The sequence below is a fragment of the Apodemus sylvaticus genome, chromosome 15 (assembly GCF_947179515.1).
Source record: "Apodemus sylvaticus chromosome 15, mApoSyl1.1, whole genome shotgun sequence".
Taxonomy (NCBI): Eukaryota; Metazoa; Chordata; class Mammalia; order Rodentia; family Muridae; genus Apodemus; species Apodemus sylvaticus.
In genome coordinates, this window is record NC_067486.1 from 1,240,661 (window position 1) to 1,255,473 (window position 14,813).

The 14,813-nt window shown below is 41.1% G+C and overlaps 1 protein-coding gene across 1 annotated transcript in view; it reads left to right on the forward strand.

The window, feature by feature from the left end:
• Dscam (DS cell adhesion molecule) overlaps window positions 1-14,813 on the forward strand; it is a 690,093-nt gene that overhangs the window by 427,167 nt on the left and 248,113 nt on the right. The window contains exons 6-7 of the mRNA XM_052159081.1: window positions 7,542-7,688; window positions 10,894-11,172. Coding sequence (XP_052015041.1) covers window positions 7,542-7,688; window positions 10,894-11,172 — 426 coding nt within the window. The remainder of the gene's footprint in view (window positions 1-7,541; window positions 7,689-10,893; window positions 11,173-14,813) is intronic.

Consider the following 14,813-nt stretch of genomic DNA (forward strand, 5'->3'; position numbering starts at 1 on the left):
TAGTCACCCACCACCTCTGGCTCTTACACTCTTTCAACTCCTTCTTTTACAATGACTCCTGAACCTTTGGGGTGGGAGTGGTACAATGTGTGTGTGTGTGTGTGTGTATGTATGTATATATATATTCCCTTTAGGGCTAAGCATTCTGTGGTCTCTTATTTTCTGTATCTTGGCCAGTTGTGGTCTCTGTGTTAATCACCATCTACTGAAAACAGAATCTTCTCAGATGATTGATGAGAGATGTATTAGTCTGAGGGAATAATGATGAGTCATTAGGAGTCAGTTTAGTATTCTGTCCATTTAGCAGTGCAATCATAGCAGATTCATCCTAGGGCCTAGGATCCATCTGGCCATATGGTCTTGGCCCTCATAAGATATCAGGTATGGGTTTTATCTTGTGGAGTTGGTCTTAAATCCAGCCCAAAAGTGGTTGGTTACTCTGATGTTGTTCTTGCCACTAGTACACCAGTGGGCATGTCTTGCGAGGCAAATTTCATTGTGTATGAAACTTAAAACTCTCCAAGAGCTAAGAAGAGTGAAAATTTAAAAATATATTAAATCGATGATATTTTAAAAAATGAGCCCTACCATGTTTGTGTCAATGTTCCAATGTTTATGGAACACATGTTGATCAACCCCCTATCAGAACAGAATTGTCATGGTGTTTATCATCATATCTATGTTTCATATGTTTTATTAATATTTTAGTTGGCAAGTCATAATTGCACATATTTATAAGATATAATCTTTTGTATGTATATATATACAAATGGTATCACAATTATACAGCTTTATGATGATTTGAAGCTGATTCTCTCATAGTACATTAAGATATAAAATACCTCATTACTAATGCTCTCACCTGGAATTTGGCGCTGCATCTCTCTTCCTGACATCTGTGCAGCCATCTACTAATGGTAGAACAAAGAGGCTATTTCTTAGAGGAACGGACCAAAGTCTACAGAGCTGAATGTCTTGAATGACATCACACAGCAGGAAAGTGGGAAGATAGCTTATTAGAGTTTGTTTCCATTTGATTCTGGAAGACAGTGTGTTTCCATTAGATTCTGAAGCTTGGGTTTTCTCTGTGATCCTGAGAGATCTCTCAAAGTAGGAAAGTGTTGAATTAAATTTTAATAGTTGAATCCAGGCAGGCTCACTATCCACCTCAATGCTTAACATTCCCAAATGAAAGACACAAACATAGCCTTTATATTTTGAAATACTTTAAACAGCACAACAGCTGGGCCACTTCTTAACCTCCATGTGGTTAATCTACCTCCCGTTGATAATCCAGAGTTACTGCTTACTAAATTCTATATTCTACCATGGCCACCCTGAACCCAAAGGTATGCACTCTCCCAGATACTTCACACGGCTTAGCTAATCTCCCTCCTTCCTCCTCTCTCTCAGCCCCAAACACAGGAACCCTAAAAGTTCCACCTGTCTGCCCTACCTGGCCATTGGCTGCCAGCATCTTTATTTGCTAATCAGAACCACCTGGGGGCAGAGCGCCTCAGTGTCTTATGTCTGAACACTCATGTCAGCAGTTTTGGGTATCCAAATTGACGTTGGAATACAAGCAGCATTAGTCCAAATCCACTATAGGAAAGCTTGGTTCACTGCAAACCATTTAAAAGAGTTTTCAGTTTGATTACTCATAAGAGTCTGTACCAAATTAGCCAACTAAAGAACAATTCAATTAGTAATATATATCTTACTAAATATAGTTAAACTTTTATGTCAGACTGGTGCGAGGAATAAATCCAGGTTTTGGGATTAAATTCCAACTTCTTTCCTCCCCTCCTTCATGTTTTTAATTCTAAAACTCAAAGCTGCTTGTGACAGAAGCCCCTTGGTGATAGGGCTGAGTGCTATGCCAGGTTTGCATTCCTGGATCTCGGAGACGTGCTAGCTCAGGGATGAGCAAGCTCCCGGGCCCTGGTTTCCTGCTCACTCATACTTACCACAGGAGCACTGATGATCATCCACACATGGCAGCTTTTTGAAGCTCAGCTGTTAAACCTTAGGGTTTCTACTAACCATACTACATCAAAACAGAGCTTTTAGGCATTTCCTGTTTTAATCCCTGCCGTTGATGCAACTGGAGTGAACCATAGCTGAGCTTCAGAAGACATTGTCCTGTGGGCATCTCACCCCTCAGTACCACACAGGGAAGCATGTGGCTGCAGCTCTCCCATCCTGAGAGGACCTACTGTGACACTACTGTGTAAATGTCCATTTTCTGAGACAGCCCTGTGTCTCTAGATCAAAATATCCCCACCAACCCATTTTGGGCATCCAGGCAGGCCAGCTGGACTTGGACTTTCTCACAGATTTATTTTACTGGACCTAAAATGATGCTCACACTAACTGACTGCAGGGTGGCTCAGCTCCCCTTCTCTACATCCCCTCTACTTCCAGTCTGTTCAGAGTCCTAACTGCACACTTGTTTCTTTTCTCTGGACATTAAACACATCACACCCACAAGTGTAAAAAGCAAACAGGGATAGTAGTAACCCAGTAGCAACAGTCTGGTGGTAGAGAAGCTGAGAGCAGGAAAGTGATAGAGATCAGGTGCAGGAGCTTAAGCAGCTAAGAACTGAGGAGCTGCTTAGTATCTGTTGAGAAGCTAGGGATAGTCCGTAGACATCCCATGATACCAGAGTTATGTAGCCTGGTCATCACTGATGTTCACAGTGACAACCTCCAAGTCAAAGGTCACTTCCTGCTATTTGACTCTGATTTGCTGAGTGTCTAACATGCCAAAGACTATAAACTATAGCTGAGAAATATTTCCATTTAAAACTCTATAATCTCTCTCATTAGCCTACACCAAAAATAATAATGTTACCTGTAAAATTTGCCTTTGGACAATTGTTACCAGGCAGTTGTTGACAGTCGAGGTATGTGTGTGTGGGTGTGTGGGTGTATGTGTCATATATTATTGCCTGTAATAAACTACACTTAAGAATTTTACTATGACTCATGTAAGAATATGTTTCAAGAGTCTCTCATGTAAAGCATCAGACAGGGTGCAACCGAAAGCCAGTGACAATGAAGGGTCCTTGACATAATGGAGGCCCACCATATGGCTTCACTCAGTTCTTATTGTCCCTCAAAGGTTTCCATACACCTTGGCAGTGAGATGACCCAGGGACCATGGCTTCCATAATCTATGATGACAGAGGCCTCTATTCTTCTTCCTGTAACATTTCTTTAATGTGTTTCAAGATGTGAATCAGAGACAAAGGAGAGGTCATCCAAGACGAGCTAGGTCAGTTCCTTCTCCATCCTCTGAACTTCTCAGGAAGTTTCACAGTAGTAGAAGATTCTGCTTCTTCTGAATTGATGTCTTATGAGTCTTCTTCATGGGCCAAGTTAGGAGATTAGAGGGAGCATGTCCAGAGTTCTTGCAGTACTCTCATGGATCCCTGAGGTTTAACTTCTATATAGTTTAAAGCTGTTAGCCTTTTGTTGGGGCCGTATCTCAGCTATCTAAACTTATCCTGACTTATCCACTATCTCTCCCCCCTGTGATGGTTCTCACTGCCTGCTTCTAGCTCTGACCATCTCCCTTCTGCAACACAACCTCCCTGTCTCCCGTTTCTCTGCCTGTATCTCTGCCTGCCTGGAAGTCCTGCCCCTGTATGTCCTACCCCAGTCCAGCTCTTTATTATACTGAAAAATCCACATTCCAGTTTGAACAACAGCAGTAAGGATAATGCTAATATATCTCCTAGGGCTTCCTGTAGGCTCTGGGAACTTTTGGATCTTTACCATGCCAGCACCCTTCTTTTAATTATCATGATTTCAGAGAATCATCTTTTGGACAGGTGAGGATGGACAAACATTTACATATAGAAAACTCGTGATGGGCCATAGAAATGACAATACCAAAGTCCTGCCAGTATTTAGCTCTCAGCTAGCAAAGCAATCTACAGTGGAAAATACAGGGTCATGCCTCCATACATGTAAGGGAAAGCCACCCCAACGCAGAGCCAGGGCAGTGCTGGCACTGCCATCATGGGTTCGCTCCTACCCTACTAAAGAACCATCACAGATGGCCAGCTACTTACATCTTCCCAGCTGATGGCTTGCCAATTCTCAAGGAAATGTCCCATGCTCAAAAGATGACAGCATCTGTAAATGTTTCCTTCTTGTCCTTCCCTTGTATCACTGCACTTCAAAAGAAGGGGTTATTGTAGCATTATACAACCATCTAAAATACATTGAAAAAGAAAACATATTTTTGTTCCACACAGTATATATTGATAAGAAATACGTTCAGAATAATGACACATGACAGGCAGTAAAAGATTTCTCATTGCTTCCTTTTGAAGAGCAGATAAAGAAAAAATATCTAGACTATATAGAACTTGGAAGAATTTTTGTGGCTTTCAATCACTAAGCATATTTTCATATTTTAAAACAAATGGGTTGATAGACACTGCTTTTAATAATGTTAAACTCTGTGCTAAGGCAGGGCTTGTCTTTATTGATCTTTTCTCAGCCCATTATTTTGAATTCCTTCTATCTTATATAAGAATTTATGGGTTTTTTAATTTTATTAATGCAAATGTCCTGTGAATAACCCATGGATGGTCCTTGCAAGACAGGAATTATGAGGCAATAATGCCTGCAGCAGAAACATTTGAGACCCTAAGTCAGTGGAGCTGGACACTGGAGATTCTTCAGTCTATAAAGTACTCATCTTACAATCATAAGTCATTTGATCTGATTTCCCCAAACTCAGATCAAAGAAACAGGGAATGGTGACATGTGCTTACAGTCACAACAATGTGGTATTGGAGACATGCAGACTCTTGGGTCTTGCTGGCCAGCCATAGTAGCTAAAACATTGAGCTCCAAATTAATGAGACAATGTCTCAAAAATAAGTAAATAAACAACCCTTATTTTAGCTTGCTTTCTCTGGTTATAGACACCATGACCAAAAGCATCTTGGTGAAGAAAGCATTTATTTCAGTCAACAACTTACAGTCTAATGAGGGAAGTCAGGGTGGAACTCAAGGCAGGAACCTGAAGCAGAAACATGATGGAATGCTACCCACTGGCTCACTACCAAGCACTTCATCTGCCCTTCTGAACCAGTCTAGGTCCCCCTGCCAAGGGATGGTATCACCCACAGTGGGCTGAGAGCAGAGAAGCTGGTTCTAGCATCAGCAAACAAATACTCTAGCAATAGGATAGATAAGCTTGCTAGGAGTGAGAGCAGCAGGAAAACAACCCAGTTTACTTCTCTCATGTCCCTTCATCTGGGTAGAAGGTACTGCAGGTATTTAGAGTAAGTCTTCCCACTTCAGATAATCTGATAAGGTAAATCCCAGGTGGCTTGCATTTGATTGATTCCAGATCTTGTTGAGTTGACAACCAAGAGCAGCCTAAAGAATGACAATATTATCTGGCCTCCAGACACAAGTGAACTCACCTCTACAGCCATACATTTGAACATGCACAGACACAAAGATACATGTATACCTGCCATACACATGAATGTACATAGATATGTACACCTGGACAGACATGATCATGCATACATACACACACATACTTGTGTGTGCATGTGTAGAGAGAGTACATAAGACTTCTGATATGTCTACAATGGTAAACCACAGAAGCTTCCAACTGAACTCAGGAAAACAGAAATAGAAGATGGTATATTTGCATTCTAACCTTTTTCCAGATATAAGTCACAGTTTCTCTCAGGTGGAATCAGGTCCCACGTGGAAATATTCCTTAGGCAACTCCAACAGTGACAAAAGTGGGCGAGCTACCCTCCAGCAGATGGCCAGGACTCATGACAAGGGTGGATTCTATACCTTTACTTGTTTCATTATCAAATTATGCTTAGAAATATAAATTTAGAAGTTCATATTTTCAAAGGCAACCTCACTCTTCTGAAGCACTAGTATTTGATATTACAGTCTGTCTGTGCACGCAGAATCACACAGGTGAGAATGAGACCACAGCCAAGTATGTGGAGTTGGGGAGCCAAGAACAAATCCTCCTCACTGAGATGAAAAAAGAAACTGTCTATTTTTTAGAGTCATTATTTCAAACTAATTGAAAAAGGCCCAGATGCCCACAAACATAGAATACACAAAGAGTTGAACATTGACCTAGAAAGAATGATAAAGTTGCCTATGTTCTGCGAGGGAGTAAGACTTCACTGGGAAGTATATGGTATATGTTAAGGCTTTGTTGTTTGTTATTTAACATTTTTATGTTTTGTTGACATATTTCAAATTGATGCAAAAGTGCATGCTCCTTTGTGAAGAATTTACAACAGGAAATTTATTTTTCCTTAACTTACTGTATCCTAAAAGAAGGTGTATAGTCCCAGAAAATCTGCTAAATTAGGTATATAGCAATTACATATCAATTTTATTACTGTAAAAGAAATAAATATCTGATATGAGTGTGAATTTATAAGATGACATGTTTATTATATAATTAATAAAAGAAAATATTCCAGGTTACACTAATAGAAAAGCTGATACATAACAGCTTATACCCATTGTGAGAGGATTCCCTAAATAGATAAAATAATTCTTCTCAGAGGGTTTTGTTGATGTGGTCAAGTTGTTTCTATTTTACTTTTAATTTTTTTCTAATAGTTCTTTGAGAATATCAAACAAGTATTTTGAGACCCCCCAAGTCACTCTACCTCCAAATCTTCCCAGATCCAACCCCTTCTCTGACCACCAAACTCGCGGTCTCTAATTTTTTTACCCATTAAATCCAAGGTGTATGTACTGCCCATATTTTTTTGGATGTATGGTTAATGGTTCTCAAAGTTCCTAAGGCTGTGACCCTTTAGCATAATTCCTTAAGTTGGGGTGACCATCAGCCATAAATTTATTTGGTTGCAACTTCATAACTGTAATTTGGCTACTACTATGAATCATAATGTAAATATCTGATTCTCAGGATATCTGATTTATGACCCACAAAGGGGTCTCCATTCACAAGTTGAGAACCACTGCCCTAGAAAGTTGTTAACTTACAAAGGGCTGTCCTCTTAGAGGAAATGGGTTTTCCCTCTAGAGAAGAGGGCTTATGGGACTTGCAGGGAGTGGGGACCCAGAAAAGGGGAAATCATTTGAAATGTAAATAAAAATATATCAATAAAAAAAGAAGCTACCAATCAATAGCACCACAGTTGGGAGTGAAACCTGTGCTCACGCCTCCTCTCTATACTGGGATTTGGTCACAACACCCCTACAACTGCCTTGCTAGATCCAGGGATGGTGCTTCCTTGTGGCTATACATTGCCTCTGGCTCTCACAAGATATTTATCTGCCTGCTCTTCTGCAAGATACCTGAGCCTTGGGAGAGGGGTAAGGAATGTGTTTCATTCTCTGTATCTTGACAGGGTGGTAGCCTCTGTGCTAATGATGTTGACTGCATAAGCCTTTCTACTGGGATTTGAGAAGACAACTAATTTACAGGTTTAACATTAAATTAGGGGCCGATTTCTAGCCTGTTCTCACAAAGCCATTACTTTGATCTGTTCTAGGATCTAGATTTCTCATCACATCCACGGGAGCCTTGTATATTAAAGATGTACAGAACGAAGATGGGCTGTACAACTACCGCTGCATCACGCGGCACAGATACACAGGGGAGACGAGACAAAGCAACAGCGCGAGACTGTTCGTGTCAGGTGAGAGCATGGTCTCAGGATCACATCCCTCCTGTGCTTCCCCTCTGTTGGTTCTTGACGTCCTGTCCCAAACTGAAGAATTTGGGGACCAAGAAGAAACCTTCAGCTTTTGCATCAACATATTCATAGATCATAAGTGTCTTTTAAGCCAACATCTGTGTAGCAATATAAACACAGAAATTCCAAGTCATTTTACAGTTTGGAAGGCTGTACATTCTTTTGACTGAAATGATTGCTAGTTTTGAAAGGCAAGTTTCATGGCCTTGTCCCACATACTTGTTTGGTTTTCAGTTAAGGGGAACACCAGCTCAGACTCTTTCCAGTCATCAGTGCCCTGCTAGACCAAGGCTGTCTAGAGAAGTAGTCTTTTCAGATCAGCCACCTAGGCACTCAGAGGCTACTTTAAACATGGTCCATAGCTGTGTCCCCCAAGACTGAAGTCCCCTTGAAACCTAAGCCAGGATGAGCCTTGCCTCTGTGATCTGTACAGTCTAAAATGGCCTATAACAGTGGTTTGTGTTTTGAATGGTCAGTTGGTTAAACATGTATCAACCAAAAGTAATAGAATAAACAATAAGAAGAGGTAAGTAGAAAGAAGCAGAATACAGGAATGCAACATCAAGTCAGAAGCTCAACATCCAGCAAGCATGACTAGGGTATCCCAATAGAGAGTACAGAGGAAATAAATATTAAATCAGGGGTATATAGTCATCTAGTAGAAATGCAGTAGAGAAACACCCTGGGGTCAGTCAGTTCTGGCTCTGAATTGCGAGAGCCCTGGGCATAACAAAGTGTCTGCTCTAACAAGGCTCCCAGGTGAAAGAGTAAATGACAGAGGCAACATTACCAAATTGGATGCTTACAGCATGCAGCAGAAGCCTACTGGGGACATTGACATCATCTGGAGTTGCCATTGAACTTTCTCTTCATGGCTGAGTTTCCCATGGGTGAATTTCTGGCGTTTCATTTCCCACAGCAGCCACTTTTATATTATGGGATAAACAACTGTGACCTGAGTTGGAAGCAGTTTGACTTCTAGCTGTTCTAAGTGATGAGATAATTTAATCACCTTGGCTGTTTGCTGTTTTGTCCTTGTCCCATTACAAAGCCAGGGGCCAGGTTGACTCAGGACTGTGAGACTTTGGGGATTTTTGAAATATATAATAGAATCTGGAACAGGAAAGACCTGTTGGCTACATAGTGCACTTTCAGCAAACAAAAATATGTACTCCCAGTGCTCTCTTCTACTGGTCATGGTCAGTTCATTTTCTGCTTTTAATCTGTCTGGGACTTCTGAGCTTCCTGAGTCCTACAAGTTTCATGAGCTTCCTGAATCCTGTAAGTTTCATGAGCTTCTTGAGTCCTGTAAGTTTCATGAGCTTCCCAATCTTAGAAGCCTCCCTCCTCCCCAAAGAAGGAACTGTTTCAATTCTAAGGTAACAGCTGCACATACAGAGGAGAGCTCCCTCTTCTTCCCTGTTCACCTTTCTGACCCTAGGCCCAGATTTTGTGGTTGCTTGTCCTAGACCTCGGTGGCAAACTATTTTGATATTATTTTCTTGATACTAATTGTAAGAATTAAGTTTAGAAGTGGATATAAAAATGAAAATTGAAATCAACCTGAACAGCAGAGCAAACTGAAGGGAGGTTCCATGAACACAGCATGGCCACTGTGGGAGAGAATGCATAGTACATGATTTGAGTGGTATTTGTAGATAGGAATGAGAAAGGTAGCAAAGTTTCCTTAAGGGAAGAATGGAGTAAGCAAGCTATTTCTTAAGATGAAATGTTTTTGAGACTGTAGGGGAAAGGCTAGGTCTATTGTCTATTTTTGTAATTGCTGGGGGTTTAGAGTTGAGATCAGCTGCTTTTATTTTGCTACCTCTGGGAACTATACAAATACCTGACTTCCTGGAACTGTGAGCCCAGGCTGGGCCTTGGTGTTAGGAGAGGGAATAATTTTCTTTTACCAGTCTAAGTGAGAGAGAATTTAACTGCAGTTTTGATTTATGTTTCCCTGTTGGCTAATGATGTATACCTGTTGTCCCTAGTTATTTCTTCTTTAGACAAACATCGGATCACTTTTTAATTGATTATTAGTTGTATTTTTAAAACATTTTAAGTTGTTTTGGTTTTGGTTTGTTTTCCTGGGTTCCTTGTATATGCTGGTCATTGTTCCTTTTTTAGAGAGATAGTTGGCAAGTATTTCTTTCCAGCTAGAGAGTATGGAGAACAAAACTCTTCTACTGTGAGAATGTAAATGAGAAGAACCACTACAGAGAGCAACATGGGAAGTCTTTGCAAAGCTAAGATCAGATCTGCTGTGTGATCCAGCTCCCCCATGTTGTGTATATAGAACCAAAGGAAATGAAACTGCTGTGTCACAGTCTTGCATGACTATGTTGATTCGAGAGCTATCTGTACTAGCTTATATGTGAAATCAATTTAGGCCATTAACAGATAAAAAGAAAATAAATAAAACAAGGACAATGTGGCATACCCAGTACAGTGTTCTTGAGCCATGAAGAGAAATACAATCCCATTATTTGCAGGTCCCATGGGCAGAAATGCGGACTTGGATGTTAAGTAAAACAAGCCAGGCAGAGAAAGGCAAGACCCTCATGATCCCATCCATATGTGATCCTTAACAAAATCAACCTGAGCATAGACTACTGATCAGTACATGATTGAAAAGGTGTGGGAAAGGGCTTGGATTTAATCATTACAAACTGCATATGTGTATTGAAATATTAAACCCCCAAAGTATATACAATTAATATCTTCTAACCAAAAGTAAATAAATATAGAACACTTAAAACAAATAAAGCAATATCATACTTAAACCCCTTTATCTTGTGAACTGGACTTTGCTAATTTAACAGCTAGCTCTCTCTGTCATTGTTGAGAAGAGATATGTGGTGTCCCCTCCACTCAACAAAAGGTGGTGATCTTGGTTGAGCAGATGACTGTCAAATATACTGACTCCAGATATGTCCACAAAGCAAGAATCACCAGCCAGAGCCCTGACCAGGGTTCAGCCTTTTATAAGTTATGAGCAGGATAGAGTTGTCTATCTTGTTCTAAAGATCCATGGCAGCAGCAGATAATAGGTTCATGATTAATGTGTAAAAGCCACACATGGCTCTCGGTGTCCACTCACATTCCCCATTCTTGGCCTTTGACAATTTTGATTTTTCTTCTGCAGACCCAGCAAACTCAGCTCCATCCATCCTGGACGGGTTTGACCACCGCAAAGCCATGGCAGGGCAGCGTGTTGAGCTGCCTTGCAAAGCACTTGGGCACCCCGAGCCAGACTACCGCTGGCTGAAGGACAACATGCCCCTGGAACTTTCTGGAAGGTTCCAAAAGACAGTGACTGGGCTGCTCATTGAGAATAGCCGCCCCTCAGACTCAGGCAGCTACGTGTGTGAAGTATCCAACCGATACGGCACTGCCAAGGTGATAGGCCGCCTGTACGTGAAACGTAAGTTGGATGGTAACTGGAAAAAGTGGCATTGACCACATGGATGGTATCCTGAAGAAGCTAATTTCCATCACTTCCCACAACATTTTTCTGACCTCACAGCATCTGACCTACATTCATGGTTCTCTGCTGGGAAATTACCCATATGGTTACACAGCCTGGGTTTGCCTTGAGGTTTTCACAAGACCACAGTAGTAATGCCTTTCCAAGATAGTACCACCCAGCCTTCATTCCTAATGGCCAAACTCTGAAAATAGACAATGGAAAGGATGGTATTGGTAGCTCAGTGATAGAAGCCAGAAAATTGCTTGATTTTAGTCTCTTCTAGAAGTTACTTTAAATTTCTCAAGGGGACCCCTATTAGTAGAAACTTAGGTTTAAATTATGCAGACACAAAGCTTGAGCCAGTTTATTACTTCCTTCCTTCCTTTCTTCCTTTATTCATTAAATTTTTTACATTTATTCATTTTGTGTGTGCTGAGGAAGTACTTATATGTCATAGTTAGTTTGTGAATGTCAGAAGACAACCTGCAAGAATTGGTCCTCTATTTTCATCCTATAGATCCCAGAGCTCAAACTTGGGTGGTAAAGCTCTACAAGTGGCTTTAGTTAATGAGCTAATTTATTGACCCTGGACTGTTTTGTAGAGAATTTTCTTTTCATCTTTCCCAAGATTTCTATTCTTCCCACTCTGTCCACAGACTTGAGGGATGTACAGGGGATGCTGATGGCCTATTGGGGAGTAGGAGGGTAGAGCTGTGGCATGCACTCTGACCTAGTCAAACATCTTCAAATTTACTAATATAGAAACTAAAACAAAATAATTTGGCCAACATCATGCTAGGAGGGTGCGACAAAAACAAAGCCAGAGAAATGTTCCTTCCTTGACAAAACCTACAATTACCTTTAAAATATATTTTTGACCTTCAGAAATTGAGCTAAACAGGATGAACATCAAGGTTCTCACCCTTAAGATAGAGGCACTGTGTTATTATGTTTCTGCCACCTATCACCTATGTGTGGAATGTCTGCTTCAGAGTCAACCATAGGTAGCTCTGCCTTCATAGTACCTTAGGTGAAGGAGTTTAAATCAAAGACTTGAATTGTCTGGAACCATCTAAGCTTTTCTTGAGCTCAGGATAAGACTGTCTAGCAATGGAAGAGTATTCCTTCATAGCTGGTTAAAGAACTATACCTCATCTAGGTTTAGTACAATTTGATATCTAGGTTGATAACAATTTGATATCAGATGGCCACCAGAACTGTGGCAATAGACTCCAGCCCTCTTCTGGTAACAGTTCCCTGAGTCCTTGTTCCACACTGAAGTAACTCTATCTTAGGCTAGTGTCCAGAGCATCTCAGTCAAACTGTTCATATGTCTCATTTTTGCTTTAATATATACTGGTGAGTCTAAACTCCTTCAACTCTTTAGATATTCCTCTTGTGTTAGAATACAAGTGACCTTGCTTATGTTGCTTCTTCAGGTGGAGACCCCCCTCTAATCTCAAGTGTCTAAAACTTCCCATCTTTCCTCCTAGCATAAAGTATCATCCTAAGACATGGCTCTGCCTGTCTTCAGCATCGACTCCCAGTGTTACCTTGCTTCCTCTTTCTGTAAAGACATTTCCCATTAGCTGCATTTTAAACGGTATCTGGGGAAAGATGCAGGTTCCTACTGTGTTGCTTTTATCCTCTGCCATACCCAGAGAAGTCCTTAGGACTTCTCACCAATTCCTTCTTCCTTTGGAAGGTTCATTCAGCCAGTGGAAGGCCACGTCTTCCAACCCAAATCTCTTGATGTAAAGCGTTCTATTGGGGTTCCAGGTCCATAGGCATGCCTGACCTCTTTTAAGTGATAGATAAGTATAGATATGAGCTTTATACAAAGTGCCCTTCTTACATTCAGTCCTATGGTGTACAAAGCCAAAAGGATGTCACCACAAACTCTGCTTCCTGAATATCGCTTCTTATTAGGAATACCTTCCCCTCTAACTCCTGTAGGCAAGTTTTAAGTCTTGAGTTCTCATTAAGCTGTTCTTTCCTTGTCCCAGCCAGGCCAAGCCCTGGACACCAGACCTTCCCTGCTGTCTTCTACACCTCTATGAGGCTGACTCCAATATCAGGAGTGGAGACTCCTTTCACAATACCTTCTTGATGACTACCTTCCTCCACCCCAGTGTTCAATATCATGTGACCCATCAATTCTCCTGAAGATACTTTGTGCCATCTACTTAGTCTTCAATAATTTTTTTGTTTGTTTGTAGCATTGGGGTTTGAACCTGGGCTATTTTCAGCCAGATATGCTCTCAATCTTGCTGTTAAATCTTACCTTTTATGACAGGGTTTCACTAAACTGCTCAGGCTATCCTTGAACTTGTGGTCCTCTTTCCACAACCTCCTGATCATCTGGGATTGCAGGTATGCTTTAGTTGGTTTTACCAAATTTTACTCTATGGGACTGGGATAATAGCTCACCAGTTATGAGCACTAGAAAGTCTTCTAGAGGACCCGGGTTCAATTCCCAGCACACATGGCAGCTCATATCTATAACTCTAGTTTTGAGGAATCCAGCGTCCTCATCTGGCCTCCACTGGCACGCATGTGGTGCTCTGACATACATGCAGGCAACGTATCTATACACATTAAAAATTATTTCAAAATATTGAGGCCCCCTTCATAAAGTAGTTTCAAATTGCCTTTGTGGTCTGCCTCCCACTTTTATACTTCTAGGAGTCTGCTGCATCCAAACCAAATCTGACACTGGCATATCTATGCTCCATGCTCTAATCCCTGCCGTCTCCACTCTGGGACTGTTCTTTCTGCTCTCGGGTCTCAGTTCTAACCATTCTTGATATATGAGGACTTCCCAGTCCTTGCTACCTATCTGTTATGGCACTTTGCCTGGCCATAACATTCTCTAATTCTTGATTAATCCACAAACTTTGAGAATGGGAGACTTTGTGCTCTAGGAAGCTGAGACATGGGAACAATGTAGATGGAGCTTGTTGGCTCTATTCCCACATCCAGTGAATAGACACATCAACTCCTTGAGTAACTATTTCTTCTCCTGGCAATGGGAATGACAACAAAATCTCCACAGAAACCTATGTACTTAAGCAATGCATGGGGAATATATAGTTGTTGGGGGGGGCACATGCTAATTATAGCACAGACTGTATACTCATCTTTGTCTCACCGGTGACTGTAAACCTTGACACATGACAAATGCTCTCTAGAGTTTCCTCCCTTGAGTTAGGTCTGTGGAACTGGAAACAGGAATTTCAAAGACTGGAGTTCTATCCTGGCTCCAGTGAACAAGCGTTACATTAAAGCGAAACTCTCTTTATGGTCACACATCTGAACGCAGTCCTCTTCTTGGTAACCAGTGTTATTGGCCCAAACATAGTAATGGACTAAGTCTAGGCCATCAGTGCTCCCCTGGGACAAAACCGACAGGTTTTATTTTTTTTTTTCTAAACTCGCGTTCCTGTTACTAACTAGCATATTGAATTTCTTAGTATCTCTAGATCAAAACTATGACTTGTACTCTGAGGAAGAAGTGTGACCAACATTATGTTATTTGATATATAGAGAAAAAGAGGCCCAGCAAGGGAAATGTTTCTAAGTAAAGTGATACCCCA